The sequence below is a fragment of the Carettochelys insculpta genome, chromosome 17 (assembly GCF_033958435.1).
Source record: "Carettochelys insculpta isolate YL-2023 chromosome 17, ASM3395843v1, whole genome shotgun sequence".
NCBI lineage: Eukaryota > Metazoa > Chordata > Testudines > Carettochelyidae > Carettochelys > Carettochelys insculpta.
Window position 1 is genome coordinate 977,639 of NC_134153.1, and position 16,086 is coordinate 993,724.

Genomic DNA, 16,086 nt, shown 5'->3' on the forward strand with positions numbered 1-16,086 from the left:
GCGTCCCCATAGCCCAGTCCCCAGGTCTGGCACCAAGAGGGGAGGCAACAAACCGGCCGACTGAGCCAGCAGGAATACGCGGCACAGCTGGGACACCAGCAGCCCCAGCAGGTGGGCCTGGGACCAAGGCAGTGCAGGAGCCCTACACCAGGCTAGTGGGGAGGGACCCTGGGAGGCCAGTTCTTCAGAGGGCCCAGCTCTGAGCTGCTGCCCCAGGGGCGCTGGGCCCAGCCTGCACAAGTGTGGCCATTTCCTCCACGCTGGGCCGACCAGCTCCACAGCCCCCTCCGCACACAAGTGAGCTGCCCGAGTGCACACCGGGGCCTGGGGCCGATCAAAGCAGCTGTGCCGCGCAGTGCAGCCTGACGCCAGCCGTCTCTCGGGAAGCGTGACGGGTGCCCAATGCCCGGGGGTGAATGTGGGAATCAGCCCAGTGCTGGGAGAGGCGTCCCATGAACCGCTAACGGTGCAGGGTCACTGCAGGAACTACTCCAGCAGCTCTGCTCCCCCGCTGAACAGGGGATGCCTAGGGCTTTGCACAGTGCCAGCCAGGGGGCAGCAGGCCTGGCTGAGTTCAGCACAAGGGGGGGTCACAGGTGGGGCACCCCAGAAATGGAATTAGAGGAAACACAAACCCGGAATGGCAGCCGATGCAGCCAGACCACCTCCACGGGCCCCAAAGAGCCAAGGTGTGAGACCTGCAGGCAGGTTGCATAAGGGGCCCGCTGCCCACAGCTGGACAGCATGTCCTTTAACTAGGACCACTGACACAGGTAAAGGCCCTGCCCCAGGGGCTGCTAGCTGCCCGGCCCGTGTGAGACAGTGTCCCTGTGTGTACAATGGGCAGCCTCTGTTCTCCACCCTCTTGCAAGGGCGTAGCCCATTCACAGGGCCTGTAGCATGGAGCAGCCTGAGGTGGGGCCCAAGCAGGGGCACAGAGGATGAGATGCAGAATCCCTGCAGTGGAGCTGATGGGAAAATCTTCCCCGCTGGCCAGACACTGTCTGAGCTTCTTCCCAGAGCCGGAGAGCTCCCCTGCACCCTGCCCTCACAGCGGGGCAGCAACTTGCTGTTGGTGGAGCAGGGCTGAGATACTGTCCAAAGGTGGGGAAACTGAGGCACGGCCAAGCAACACTGGCACTCAGCTCCCAATCAGCAAAAATGGGCAGGGCACACTGCTCGCCCAGCTGCCGAGTTCCAGAATGGGAGGCCCTGGCTGGCCACAGCACTATCACCTCACTGACGCGGACAGCAGGAAAAGACTCCTGCATGGCAGGGATTCCTGTGCTGGTACTAGGGGCCCTGCTCTCTAGCCCTGTTGGAAGACACCAAGCCTAAGGCCTCCATCTGCAGCCAGACTGAGAGCAGTGGCTGAGAGCTGAAACCCAAGGAGTCACCACCACACTCCTCCTAAACTGATCACCATTATAAACCAAGCCAGCAGTCCTGTAGCGCTGTGACGACTAACAAACCGATTTATTAGGTGATGAGCGTTCGTGGGGCAGAGCCGCTTCCTCAGAGCAGAAGCAGTGCTGGGAACGAACTGGCACAACAAGCACGTAACTGACACAGCAGCAAATGAAAAGCGTTTGTTTGTTGTTTTCTCTCTCTGTTCCACGTTCGTCCTGTTGGTTCACTCTGAGCACCCCCTGCTGCTCTGCCCACAAAGCTCATCACCTAACACACCATTTGTAGTCTTTGAGGTGCTCCATGACTGCTTGTTCGTTTTGTGCCGATACAGACTGACATGGCTCCCACGCCATGACCGATTACAATTGTGAAACTCCAGGCTGTTAGAAGCAGAGCCTGTGCCAATGGCTGCACTCACCAGGCAAGGAACAACGTAGAACAGCCTCTTCTCCGACATGGCCCTGGGGCTCAGTCGCTAGCTCTATGAAATGGGCTGAGCTAGTGCTACCGTCCCCATTGGCCCCCGGCTGGCTCCAGGATCACCCTCTGGCTCTCAGTGGTTTCTGTCTGGGGCTCATCTCTTCTTCTAGGTGGAGTGGAGGAGAGTGAACAGGCTGGGTCCGGGCAGTTGGGTAACTGCTACGGTACGTTGGCGCTGGTTCTAACTCACTGGAAGGGGTGGGCCTCAGCGCTGAGATAACTCTAGTACTGCTCATTAGAACTGACTAGTAACTCACTACAGTCGGTGGGTGTCATCTGACCAGATTTTTACATTGGTTCTGGAAGCCATTTTGATGCCCACTGTGGCTATTGGCCCAAATGTTGTGCTGGGGGCCATGTGAGGTGTCTAAGGAAAGCTGATGATGCCCTAGTCTGTGAGTGCTACTTGTGTGCCTGTAGTTAACGTTACAGATTTTAGCTCTGTAGCTGTGTTAGAAAATGTTTGAGTGCGAAGCTTCGCTGCAGAAAGTGTGAACTCAGCGCCAGCCAGGACGAATGGACGAAGAACAAAGGCTCAGACGTTGAATCTGCATTTCAGACACTTGGGTCTTTTCAACGAGATGCAGCCCAATGGTCAGGTGAGCTGGACTGAATCAAAGGAACAGGCCCAGCTCAGAAATTAAGGCTGTCTCCTGGGATTCATCCAATGGCAGTTTGCCACAACAGCTCACTTGGGTTTGGTGAGGGCAAACCCTCAGTGGACTAGGGGAAAAAGAAAGGGCTTGTTCCCTGAACAGAGGAGAGAACAATGCTGTGGACTTAACCGTGTCCATCTTGGATCCTTTGTCTTTTGGTCTCCAAGGTTCCATGGGCCAGCATGTGGACGCTGGCGGGCTGAATCAACAATGCTCTGACAATTGAATCGGTGTAACCTGAAAAGAACTTTCAGAGACTTTCACGAGTCAGCAAATCGCATCGCTGGTGCATCAATATCTGCAACTGACGGATGTGAAGTATGGCTTTAACAATTCTTCTCTCTAGTCCTGGTCTTTCGTTTTATTAATAAATCTTCAGATACTTCGATGAGTATCTAACATGGTGAGCGTGTTGTTTTGGGTAAGATCCAAGAATATATTTACTCAGGTCTGGGGCTGGACGCTTTGAGGTCCAGAATAATCTGGGTGGTGTTGAGTGAAACAGGTTTAATAACAGCTCACCTGAATTCAGGGGTTGTTGTCTGGGCTGGTGCAGCAGCTGAGAAATCTGTGGATTTGCTTGTGTGGCTTCTGGCTGCCCAGTGGGGCTGGTGGAGGTGCTGTTGTGACTGGTGGGATTTGCCTCACTAAGCAGGAAATCCCAGCCTGCCGCTCTGAGTAGCCCGGATTTCAAGCAAAAGTACCCAGGATTGAGTTCTCTAGCTGTACGCAGAAACCCTGTTCTATCACGGTGGGTCTGGTCAGTTGGATAGCTCTGGTATGGTGCTTTATGACTAGTTAGTAACTCAGTGCACGGGATAGGTCTGGGCATTTAGGTAACTGTGGTACAGTACGTTAGCACTGGTTAGTAACTCCGGGCAGGGGGGTGTCTGGGGAGTTATACTCTGGTAACGTGCATTAGGACGTGTTCATAACTCAATGCAGGAGGCGGATCTGAGCTATTAGGTATCTTGGGTATGGCACATTAGCACTGGTTAGTAACTCAGTGGGAGTTGCAGGGGGTGAGTCTGGATGCTTTTATCTATCTAACTATCTATCTATCTATCTATCTATGGTACGGGCTTTATGACTGGTTAGTAACTCAGTGCAGGGGATGGGTCTCAGCGGTTATATATCTCTGGTATCATGTGCTAGGATTGGTTAGTAACTCAGTGCAGGGGCAGGGTTGGGGTAGTTATACAGCGCTCACACTGTGTGTTACAACTGACTAGTAACTCAGTGCACGGGATGTGTTTAGGCAGTGATATACTGCTGGTATGGTGCCCTAGGACTGCTCAGTAACTCAGTGCAGCGGGTTGGTCTGGGCGGTTATATAGTGCTGGTTCCATGCCCTAGGACTGGTTGGAAACTCAGTGCAGGGAGTGGGTCTGGGGAATTATGTAATAGCACTGGTACTGTGCATTAGGACTGGTTAGTATCTCAGTGCAGAGAAATGGTCTGGGGAGTTGTTGTCTGATGTTGTGACCTGCATGGAATGTTCCACGTTTGTTTTCCTCCCGGACGATAGAAAGAATTTTGTATGTACCATGTGCAAGCTGGTAGCCATTTTGGAAGAGAAGGTTAGAGGACCTGAGGCCCAAATATCAACCCTCAGGTCCATCAGAGAAGGCGAAGACTTTCTGGATAGAAGGCACCAGATGACACTGCAGGAACAGCAGGCTGCTCAAGACAAAGAGTAGAGCTGGAAGCATGTCACCTCCAGGAGGAGAAAACCAATTCAGGTCTCTCCAATTCCAGTGGAGTTAGGTAACTGCGTTCAGCCTCTCTGCAGAGGTGATACGGTTGAAGTAGCTGGGGCTGATGCCTCACAGGGAATGGATCAGAAGGAGACCCCAGGGTTTCTAAGGCCTGGGATGTGCAGTCCTAGGGATACAGTTTCTATGACCCCCACCCCTAAGAGAAGAAGACGGGTGGTGGTGGTCGGGGACTCCCTCCTAAGAGTGACAGAGTTATCCATCTGCTGTCTGGACCTAGAATCCCAGCAAGTTTGCTGCTTGCCGGGAGCTAGAATCCAGGCTGTTACAGAGTCTCTGCCAAAAATTGTCAAACCTGTAGACTATTACCCCTTCCTACTTCTCTATGCAGGAACCAATGATACGGCCCAGAGTGACCTTGACGAGATCATGGCAGACTGCGTAACCCTAGGAAGGAAGATCAAGAAATATGGTGCACAAGTGGTGGTCCTGTCCATCCTCCCTGTGGAAGGAAGGGGTCTGGGTAGAGGTCGTCGAATAGCAGAGGTAAATGCGGGTTGCGTAGGTGGTGTCACAGAGAGGAATTTGGTTTCTTTGACCATGGGATTCTCTTTCATGAACAGGGATTGCTGGGAAGAGATGGAATCCACCTAAGGAACAGAGGAAAGAGCATCTTTGTGGGCAGGCTTTCAAACCTAGTGAGCAGAGCTTTAAACTAGGTTCATCAGGGGATGGTGACACAAGCCCTGAGGTAAGCGGGTAAGGAGGAGGGAAAAATCAAGCAGGTTTCCTGGGTTAAGAGGAGAAAGGGGGCCAATCGGCCACTTCTCTAAGGTGCTTGTTGTACTGGGGCTCGGGGGTCCCCAAGCTCTGCCCCCCACCATCCGCAGGCAGGAGTGACTCTCACACAGCAGGAGAACAGCAGGTCTATTAGCTGACAGGACACGGCATCATACAGAGGAGTCAATGCAGCCGGCAGAGACAGCCAGTCCCATCCATGCTGGGGAGAGGAGGCCCCCAAGGGGTCCCCCCTGAGCCAGGGCCTTGCCCCCTCCTTTGTCTCTCTCTCTCCCAGCCCAGACTCAGAATCCACATGAAGGAATCCAAAAAAGCAGTCCAGTAGGACTCCCTACTGAAGCAATCCCTGTTTATCCCTTACTGGCCCACCAGGCCCACAGCTCCTTTGTCCTTCCACCTCCAACTTCCGCCTCCCCATGGAATCAGAAGTGGAGTCCATCACAAGAATACAAGCGTTCCCAGCATCTGGAGATGGAGAATTGCTGGCACTCTCATGCAAGTGACCAGGCTCAGGACCACACTCCCAGTACGCTGGTCACACCCAGTCACCTGGTTATCACAGGGCTGCTCACATTCCCTTACAGCTTTTACTTTACTTGGACCAACTTCCAGTTCCTGAGAAACCTTCACCCTGCCTGCTTTGGACCCTTGCAGAGCACAGCCAGTGATTTCACACTCAGGCAGGTCCTGGCCATCAGGAACTGAAACAATTTTCTCCACTGGCAAAGGGCTGCTCTGGCTCTTCCAGACAAGCACCTTTCCTGTTCACTCTCCTCCCCTCCTCCCATTTTCTGCCATCGCCACAGATTGCTCAGGAAAAGTTTCAGGGAAATTCTCTCCCTCAAGAGCTCCCCCAAACAACAACTCACCCTTGTCTGGCTCCACGGGAGCACTGCTCCCTGGAGCCACAACCAACTCCTGGGTTTCACCTACATCAAGGATCACTTCTCTCCCTTCTGCTACCAGCTTCTTTATCTTCATCAGGCAGCATAACTCCATTGCCAGTCTGCTCTTCCTGTGTCCTGGCTGGAGGATGACTCTGGTCGGACAGAGTCCTCTCACCCCTCCCAGTAACACCTCAACACCAGGCAAAGAACAAGCACCAGAATCATCTGGTCTCTGGGATTCCCTGATGCTATTACCTGGATCAAACCGAGTTAAAGCATCATCCTCCCTGAGAGACACAGAGGTCGGCCCACTTCCCGGCTGGGCTTCAGCTGCACTCAGATCCAGCTCTGGGATCTTGGCCCCATCTCGAGCCCCCACAGGCTCAGACAAAGGATTCACTTCCCCAGAAGCAGAAGCACCTTTCTTGCACCAAGGACCAGCGTCCTTATCAGGGATACCACTGCCCATCCCAGAGCCACTCCCTCTGTTCCAGCCCCCATGGATGGATTCAGAGTCACACCTGGAAGGCTCTTTCCTGATGGTTCCCGACTCCCCAGACAATGGACTAGTTTCCTCCTTAGCAACCTTTTCAAATGCAGGCTCTGCTCTCTCCCCAGGCTGCTGCTGCTGTTCAACACAGACAGACAATTGGAGACACTCTCTCCTTTGTCCCAGCTCCCCTGGCTGGTCTCAACACACGCCCAGAAGGTGAGGCAGCTTCTGTCACAGACAACTTGCCATTCCCAGTGGACAAGCTGCTTTCCTACCCAGACACACAGGCACCTTCCTCGGCCCAGGCCTGGAAAACTCTTCACAGCCCTGTCCTGGCCACTTGTAGACAATGGGTTGGAATCGCTCCTTCCCTCCTTGAGCTGTGGCAGGCCACTCGGTTCAGAGCTCCATGCAGTCCAGGGTTCCCTGCCCCGATCCGGGCTCACCTCTGCAGGAGTTTCCTTAACCCTCAGCTCTGCCACTGCGCATCCACGCTGCCTTGTCCAGCTCCTTTAATCTCGATTCATTTTCCAGGTGCTGTCACTTCACAGCGGAGTTGCTGAGTGTGGTTGCAGGCTCACAGGCCGATGCCCGCTCACCCCACGACTCCTGGAAGAATCCCTTCAGTGTGCCAGACTCCTTGCTGGTCACAAGTTCCCTGGGGTTAGGCCGTAGGCCCCTCCGTCTTCTGGGACCAACTCCAACAGACTCCCAGAGGAGCCCCTTCTTTGCTGTGACACCCACTCTCAGGGACCATGAGCACACACTCTTGGGAAGAACTCCTTCAGCGTGTCAGCCTCTCGCGGGTCACTTGTTCCTGGGGGGTTGGGCCCTTGGCCCCTCTGCCTTCTGGGACCAATTCCAATGGACTCCCAGGAGTAACCCCTCCTTGGGTGTGACACCCGCCTCTCGAGGACCACGACTGCAGTTGCTGGGGTTCAGCCACAGGCCCCTCTGCCTTGGGGAACTGCATCTCACTGCCCGTCGGCACACCTGGGTCTTACTGGACCCCTTCTTCCTCCTGGGCCCCCGTCACTTACTGCTGGATGCTCCATCCTCAGGGTGCAGCACATCCCACTTCTGACACCAGTGTGATGGGGTTCAGAGGTTCCCAAGCTCTGCATCCCATCTGCAGGCAGGAGTAACTCTCACTCAGCAGGAGAACAGCGGGTTTATTAGCTGGCTGGGCACAGCGTCTTACAGAGGAGCCAGTGCAGCAATCAGAGACAGCCAGTCCAATCCATGCAGGGGAGAGTAGACCCCAAGAGGCCCCTGGAGCTGGGGTCTTGCCCCCTCCATTGTCTCTCTGTCTCCCAGCCCAGACTCACTGCTTCCCAACTCCCAGTTACAATTCAAACCCCTCAGGCTCCACCTCCCGCTTTGTCTGCAGCCCAGAGGTATCACCTGGTCGCCTGGGTTACCCTCCTCAGGAGCCCCACACCCTCTGTGAGCCACTCCTGTACACACACGTATCCCCCACTGTATCACATCTGTACATAAATGCAAGAAGCCTGGGGAACAAATAGGAAGAATTCAAGGCCCTGGCACAGTCAAAGAAGTATGAGGTGGTTGGAATAATGGAGACTTGGTGGGACGAGTCACATAACTGGAGCACGGTCATGGAGGGTTATAAACCGTTTAGGAAGGACAGACGGGAGAAAAGGAGGAGGAGTTGCGCTCTGTGTGAGGGAGCAGTGTGATTGCTCAGAGCTCCAGTCTAAGGAGGGAGAAAAGCCAGTTGAGTGTCTTTGGGTTAAGCTCAGAGGCGGAAGTAACAGAGGTGATGTTGTAGATGGTGTCTGTTATAGGCCGCCAGGTCAGGGAGATGAGGTAGATGAGGATTTCTTCAAACAACTAAGAGAAGCTTCCAAATCACAGGCCCTGGTTCTCATGGGAGACGTTAGTCATCCGGGCATTTGTTGGGAGACCAATACAGCAGCACACAGACAATCCAGGAAATTTCTAGAAAATGTTGGGGATAACTTCTTGGTACAAGTGCTGAAGGAACTGACCAGCAACCGTGCACAACTTGACCTGCAGGAGAAATAGAAGTGGGTGGCAACCTGGGCTGCAGTGACCGTGAGATCGTAGATTTCAGGATTCTGACAAAAGGAAGAAGGGTGAGCAGTAATTTACAGACCCTTGATTTCAAAAGAGCAGACTTCAACTGCCCGAGAGAACTGATGAGCAGAATCCCCTGGGAAACAAAGATGAAGAGGAAGAGAGTTCGAGAGAACTGGCAGTATTTTAAAGAAGTCTTACTGATGGCACAGGAACAAACCATCCCGCTGCACAGTAAAAAATGCAAACATGGTAGGCACCCAGCTTGGCTTAACAGGGAAATCCTTAGTCAGCTTAAATTCAAAAAGGATGTGTATAGGAAATGGAAACATGGACAGTTGACTAAGGAGGAGTATAAACATACGGCTGGAGAACGCCGGGCAGTAATCAGGAAAGTGAAAGCACAATTGGAACTGCAGCTGGCAAGGGATGTGAAAAGTAACAAGAGAGGTTTCTACAGGTATGTTAACAAGAAGAGGGTTATCAGGGAAGGTGTGGGGCTGTTACTGGGTGATAGAGGTAACCTAGTGACAGATGATGTAAGAAAACCTGAAGTACTCATTGCGTTTTTTGCCTCAGTCTTCACGGATGAGGACAGCTCCCACACAACAGTCCTAGACAATGCAGTATGGGCAGGTGGAGGGCAGCCATCTGCGGGGAAGGAGTGAGTAAAGAGCTACCATGAAAAACTAGATGTACACAAATCCATGGGTCTGGATTTAATGCACCCAAGGGTACTGAGGGAATTGGCAGATGTCATTGCTGAGCCTTTGGTCATTATCTCTGAAGACTCCTGAAGATCAGGGGAGATCCCAGATGACTGGAAAAAGGCAAAAGTAGTGCCATTTCTACAAAAGGAAAGAAGGACAATCCAGGGAACTGTAGAACCCTCAGCCTTACTACAACTGCTTGGAAAATCATGGAGCGGATCCTCAAGGAATCCATTTTGGAGCACTTAAAAGAGGGGAAAGTGATCAAGAGTAGTCAACATGGATTCACCAAGGGCAAGTCCTGACTGACCAATCTGACTAACTTCAATGATGAGGTAACAAGCTCTGTGAACATGGGGAAGTCACTGAATGTGACATACCTTGACTTCAGCAAAGTTTTTGATAACGTTTCCCACAACCTTTTTGCCCCTAAGTTGACGAGGTATGGATTGGATCCATGGACTATATGATGGATAGAAAGCTGGCTTGACGGTTGGGCCCAACGGGTAGTGGTCAATGGCTCAGTATCTGGATGGTGCTCAGTTTCAAGCGGAGTGCCGCAAGGCTCGGTTCTGGGGCAAGTGTTGTTCAACATCTTTATTAATGAACAGGATGAGGGGCTGGATTGTACCCTCAACAAGTTTTTAGATGTCACTAAGCAAGGGGGAGAGGCAGATACGTTGGAGGGTAGAGAGAGGATCCAGAGTGACCTGGATAAATTAGAGGATTGGGCCAAAAGAAATCTGATGCGGTTCAACGAGAAAAAGTGTCGATTCCTGCACTTGGGGTGGAAGAATCCCAAAAATCGTAATAGGCTGGGGACTGACTGGTGGAAAGGGACCTAGGGGTTATGGTGGATGAGAGGCTGGATATGAGTGAGCAGTGGGCCCTTATAGCCAAGAAGGCTAACGGCATACGAGGGAGCATTAGGAGCAGCACTGCAAGCAGATCAAGAGAAGTGGTTGTTCCCCTCTGTTTGGCACTGGTGAGGCCACATCTGGAACATTGTGTCCAGTTTTGGGCCCCCCAGTATAAAAAGGATGTGGATTTGCTGGAGCAGGTTCAGTGGAGGGCAACAAAAATGATGCAGGGGCTGGAGCACAAGACCTATGAGGGGAGGCTGAGGGATTTGGTCTTGTTTAGTTTACAGAAGAGATGACGAAGGGGTGATTTAATGGCAGCCTTCAACTTCCTGAAGGGGGGGCTCTAAAGAGGATGGAGAGATGCTGTTCTCGGTGGTGACCGATAGCAGAACAAGGAGCAATGGTCTGAAGTAACAGAGGGAGAGCTGTAGGTTGGATATTAGAAAAAAAATACTTCACCAGGAGGGTGGTGAAGCGTTGGAAAGCGTTGCCTAGGGAGGTGGAGGATTCTCCATCCCTCAAGGTTTTTAAGTCCTGTCTGCAAAGGTCCTGGCTGGAGGACTAAGATGGGGTTGATCCCGCTTGAAGCAGGGGGCTGGACTAGATGACCTCCTGAGGCCCCTCCTAGCGCTGTGATTCTATGATTCAAGGATTCCATGGTTAGTGACTCAGTGCAGGGGAAGAATCTGGGCGATTAAACAACGCTGGTACCGTGTGTTAGGATTGGTTAGCACTGTCAGTGCAGGGGGTGGCTCTGGGGGGTATATAGTGCTGATACCATGAATTCTGACTGGTTCATAACTCAGTGCAGGGAGTGGGTCTGTTAGGTAATACAGCAGTGGTACCATACGTTAGGACTGGGTAGTAACTGGTACCATATGTTAGGACAGGTTGGTAATTCAGTGCGGAGGGTGGGTCTGGGTGGTTATGTAGCACTGGTACCGTGTGTTAGGAGAGGTTGGTAATTCAGTGCAGAGGGTGGGTCTGGGTGGTTATGTAGCGCTGGTACCGTGTGTTAGGACAGGTTGGTAATTCAGTGCAGAGGGTGGGTCTGGGTGGTTATGTACCGCTGGTACCGTGTGTTAGGACAGGTTGGTAATTCAGTGCAGAGGGTGGGTCTGGGTGGTTATGTAGCGCTGGTACCGTGTGTTAGGAGAGGTTGGTAATTCAGTGCAGAGGGTGGGTCTGGGTGGTTATGTAGCGCTGGTACCGTGTGTTAGGACAGGTTGGTAATTCAGTGCAGAGGGTGGGTCTGGGTGGTTATGTAGCACTGGTACCGTGTGTTAGGAGACGTTGGTAATTCAGTGCAGAGGGTGGGTCTGGGTGGTTATGTAGCACTGGTACCGTGTGTTAGGACAGGTTGGTAATTCAGTGCGGAGGGTGGGTCTGGGTGGTTATGTAGCACTGGTACCGTGTGTTAGGAGACGTTGGTAATTCAGTGCAGAGGGTGGGTCTGGGTGGTTATGTAGCACTGGTACCGTGTGTTAGGACAGGTTGGTAATTCAGTGCGGAGGGTGGGTCTGGGTGGTTATGTAGCGCTGGTACCGTGTGTTAGGACAGGTTGGTAATTCAGTGCAGAGGGTGAGTCTGGGTGGTTATGTAGAGCTGGTACCGCATGTTAGGACAGGTTGGTAATTCAGTGCGGAGGGTGGGTCTGGGTGGTTATGTAGCACTGGTACCGCGTGTTGGGACTGGGTGGTAATTCAGTGCGGTGGATGGGTCTGGGTGGTTACATAGCGCTGGTACTGTGCCCTAGAGCTGATTAGTAAAATGTTAATAAAATAACTGGCTGAGGTAGAGCTAAGTGCAACTCAAGCTTCATTTTAGAAACTGGAGCCCAAAGTTAAAGTCTTTGAGCTGCCTGACCTCATCTCATTCACACATACAGAATGGGAAAAGACTGTCTAGGAAGGAGTACAGCAGAAAGGGATCTAGGGGTTCTAGTAGATCACAAGTTAAATATGAGTCAACAGTGTGATGCTGTTGCAAAAAAAGCAAACATGATTCTGGGATGCATTAGCAGGTGTGTTGTGAACAAGACACGAGAAATCATTCTACCGCTCTACTCTGCGCTGGTTAGACCTCAGCTAGAATATTGTGTCCAGTTCTGGGCATCCCAATTCAAGAAAGATGTGGAGAAATTAGAGAAGGTCCAGAGAAGAGCAACTAGAATGATAAAAGGTCTGGAGAACATGACTTATGAAGAAAGGCTGAAAGAATTGGGCTTGTTTAGCTTGGAAAAAAGAAGATTGAGGGGGGACATGATAGCGGTTTTCAGATATCTTAAAGGGTGTCATAAGGAGGAGGGAGAAAACTTGTTCTTCTTGGCCTCTGAGGAGAGAACAAGAGGCAATGGACTTAAACTGCAGCAAGGGAAGTTTAGGTTGGACATTAGGAAAAAGTTCCTAACTGTCAGGGTGGTCAAGTACTGGAATAAGTTGCCAAGGGAGGTTGTGGAATCTCCCTCGCTGGAGACATTTAAGAACAGATTAGATAGATGTCTATCAGGGATGGTGTAGATAGTGGTTGGTCCTGCCATTGGGGCAGGGGACTGGACTCGATGGCCTCTCGAGGCCCCTTCCGGTCCTAGGCTGCGTCTACACGTGCACGCTACTTCGAAGTAGCGGCTCTAACTTCGAAATAGCGCCCGTCGCGGCTACACGCGTCGGGCGCTATTTCGAAGTTGAAATCGACGTTAGGCGGCGAGACGTCGAAGTCGCTAACCCCATGAGCGGATGGGAATAGCGCCCTACTTCGACGTTCAACATCGAAGTAGGGACGTGTAGACGATCCGCATCCCGCAACATCGAAATAGCGGGGTCCTCCATGGCGGCCATCAGCTGGGGGGTTGAGAGATACTCTCTCTCCAGCCCTTGCGGGGCTCTGTGGTCACCGTGGGCAGCAGCCCTTAGCCCAGGGCTTCTGGCTGCTGCTGCTGCAGCTGGGGGTCCGTGCTGCATATACAGGGTCTGCAACTAGTTGTTGGCTCTGTGTATCTTGCACTGTTTAATGAAAGTGTGTCTGGGAGGGGCCCTTTAAGGGAGCGGCTTGCTGTTGAGTCCGCCCCGTGACCCTGTCTGCAGCTGTGCCTGGCTCCCTTATTTCGATGTGTGCTACTTTGCCGTGTAGACGTTCCCTCGCTGTGCCTATTTCGATGTTGGGCTGAGCAACGTCGAAGTTGAACATCGACGTTGCCAGCCCTGGAGGACGTGTAGACGTTATTCATCGAAATAGACTATTTCGATGTCGCAACATCGAAATAAGCTATTTCGAAGTTGGGTGCACGTGTAGACGTAGCCCTAGTGTTCTATGATTCTATGATCTCTGTCCCAATTACCCTACCGAGAGCCTGGAAATTCTCTCCTTCCCCTCGGCCTGATCCCACAGTCCTGTAGCCATCAGTCTTCTCGGGACTGGTGAGCGTTGTGTGCGTAGCATGGGTGCCCTGTCTGCTGGTGAGCCTTTGTAGACAGAGGTGAAGTCCCCTAATGGTAGAGGACCCCACAAACCTGCAGCACGTATGGTTACGCCGGAGCCTCAGGGATGTTGGGGAGTGTTCCTCTCGTGAGAGAGCTGAGCCTGAGCCCCCTAGCAGAGGGTGTGGTGTAGGTGCCCCTACGTGTGTGAATGGCAGAGGATTTTGTGCGAGTAACAAAGGAATACAACCTCTGTGGATGAGCAGGCCGCCAACAGCTCCTCAAAATGCAGTTGGAAGTGGTTGTGCCTAGTTCAGATGCTCAGGACATAGGGGGTCCCATGCACCCCACCAAGACTGCCACTAACCATGGACAGGCTGGAGTTTTACAGCCCTGGGATCCCTGTCAGTGGGTGGGAAGAGGTCCTGGAAAGCGTAAGGCAGGTTGGAGAGAGACCCTCCTGGAGGAAGGTCCTCAGAGGTTGACTGCCCACACTGTGAGGCCCCACAGCAAGGTGACCCCAGGACGTAGTGTCATGTGGGGGTGGTGAGTTCCCTACCCCACAGTGCTTACTGCCCACTGAGGTAGAAACTGGGACTGCTGCACTGCCGCTGGCCATTGGCAGCAGAGTGGGGTTCCCAGCAAGGGCCTTACAGACCAAGGACTGACTTCCACATCAGGTCTGCTCTGGGGCACATGGGGAAACGTGGAGTCCAGCCTGGCTGGGAATCAGCACGTCCCCCTCTCTCCCAGCACCAGTGGGAGGTGTAATGGGACCCTGACCAAGCAGCTCAGGGCATGCCTTGGGGTCCAGGGCCAGGCCCAATCTGCCTGATCACCTCCGGGGCTCTTTGAGCTCCTGGTGCTTCGCAGGAGGCTCTGCCCTGGCACCTGGCACAGCACATCAGTGGGGTGCTCCTGTACCCTGACCTGTGCCAGGCCACGCCCTGTGCATTGCCATGGGTCAGGCACACCGTGCTGTCGGGGTTCTTCCCACCCCAGCTCAGGGCAGCACCCAGCATGGGCTGCAGTTGAGAGGGGAAGGAAGCTGGGCTAGAGCTGGGCTCTCAGTGACCCCTCGCAGCCAGGCCCCCACTGGCCACCCAGAGACACTCTGCTGCCCTTGACCCCCATGTCCCTGTGCCTGGCACGCACAGACACCCAGAGCCAGGACGCACTCCTCACTGCAGGAGGCACTTGGGCCTGGGGCGCAGGGGCTGGGACGCCTGGACCCTCACGGGGCTGGAAGTCTCTGCTGGGCCCCCCGGCCCAGCTCCCAGTGTCAGACAGGAGGGCTGGGGCTAGCGGCTGGCCCATGTGGAACAGCACGACCCCGGGTGCTGCCAGGAGATGGGCCACGGCACAGCACAGCCCCTGTGAACCACCCTGGGCAGCCTCTGCCCGATCCCAGCCTGGCTGGCAGGTCAAAGGGGGAAAACGCTCCCTCTGGGCCCGGCCCCCCAGCGCCGGACTGGCCCTCTGATCCCAGCCCAGCCCCCTCCCCCACCTACCCTCTAGTACCTTGTGGTGCCGCAGCAGGAAGGGCAGCAGCATCAGCATCCCGCCGTCATGCACGACCCACCAGACGTCGATGTGGCCCTCGGAGAAGCGCTCCTGGCTGCCCGGGAACATGGCCACGTTCTTGGTGACCAGCAGGGCCAGGTGGGCGGCTGTGGTCTCCCGCACAAGCTCTGCGAGGAAGGGCTGCGGCTCAGGGCAGGGGCAGTGCAGAGACCAGGGGCTGCTCACCCGCCGGTGCTGCCCCCCCGGCAAGCGGCCCCCACGTGGGCCCCGCGCAGCACACGCCGGAGAGCATGGCAGGGCCTCCCCCGCTCAGACCAGCTCCGGGGGCGGCTAGGCAGGGCCTCCCCCACTCAGACCAGCTCCGGGGGCGGCTAGGCAGGGCCTCCCCCGCTCAGACCAGCTCCGGGGGCGGCTAGGCAGGGCCTCCCCCGCTCAGACCAGCTCCGGGGACGGCTAGGCAGGGCCTCCCCCGCTCAGACCAGCTCCGGGGGCGGCTAGGCAGGGCCTCCCCCCGCTCAGACCAGCTCCGGGGGCGGCTAGGCAGGGCCTCCCCCGCTCAGACCAGCTCCGGGGGCGGCTAGGCAGGGCCTCCCCCCGCTCAGACCAGCTCCGGGGGCGGCTAGGCAGGGCCTCCCCCGCTCAGACCAGCTCCGGGGGCGGCTAGGCAGGGCCTCCCCCGCTCAGACCAGCTCCGGGGGCGGCTAGGCAGGGCCTCCCCCGCTCAGACCAGCTCCGGGGACGGCTAGGCAGGGCCTCCCCCCGCTCAGACCAGCTCCGGGGGCGGCTAGGCAGGGCCTCCCCCGCTCAGACCAGCTCCGGGGGCGGCTAGGCAGGGCCTCCCCCGCTCAGACCAGCTCCGGGGGCGGCTAGGCAGGGCCTCCCCCTCTCAGACCAGCTCCGGGGGCGGCTAGGCAGGGCCTCCCCGACTCAGACCAGCTCCGGGGGCGGCTAGGCAGGGCCTCCCCCTCTCAGACCAGCTCCGGGGGCGGCTAGGCAGGGCCTCCCCCACCAGAGCACCTCCACAGTGGGCTGCTCAGTGCTGCCCTAACCCCACTCCGCCTCCCTCTCGACCC

The 16,086-nt window shown here is 54.9% G+C and overlaps 1 protein-coding gene across 2 annotated transcripts in view; it reads right to left on the reverse strand.

Moving 5' to 3' along the window:
- Positions 1-16,086, reverse strand: part of SLC12A5 (solute carrier family 12 member 5) — a 77,884-nt gene that overhangs the window by 11,505 nt on the left and 50,293 nt on the right. For both annotated transcript variants that reach the window (XM_075011343.1, XM_075011342.1), the window contains exon 18: positions 15,011-15,180. In XM_075011343.1, coding sequence (XP_074867444.1) covers positions 15,011-15,180 — 170 coding nt within the window. The remainder of the gene's footprint in view (positions 1-15,010; positions 15,181-16,086) is intronic.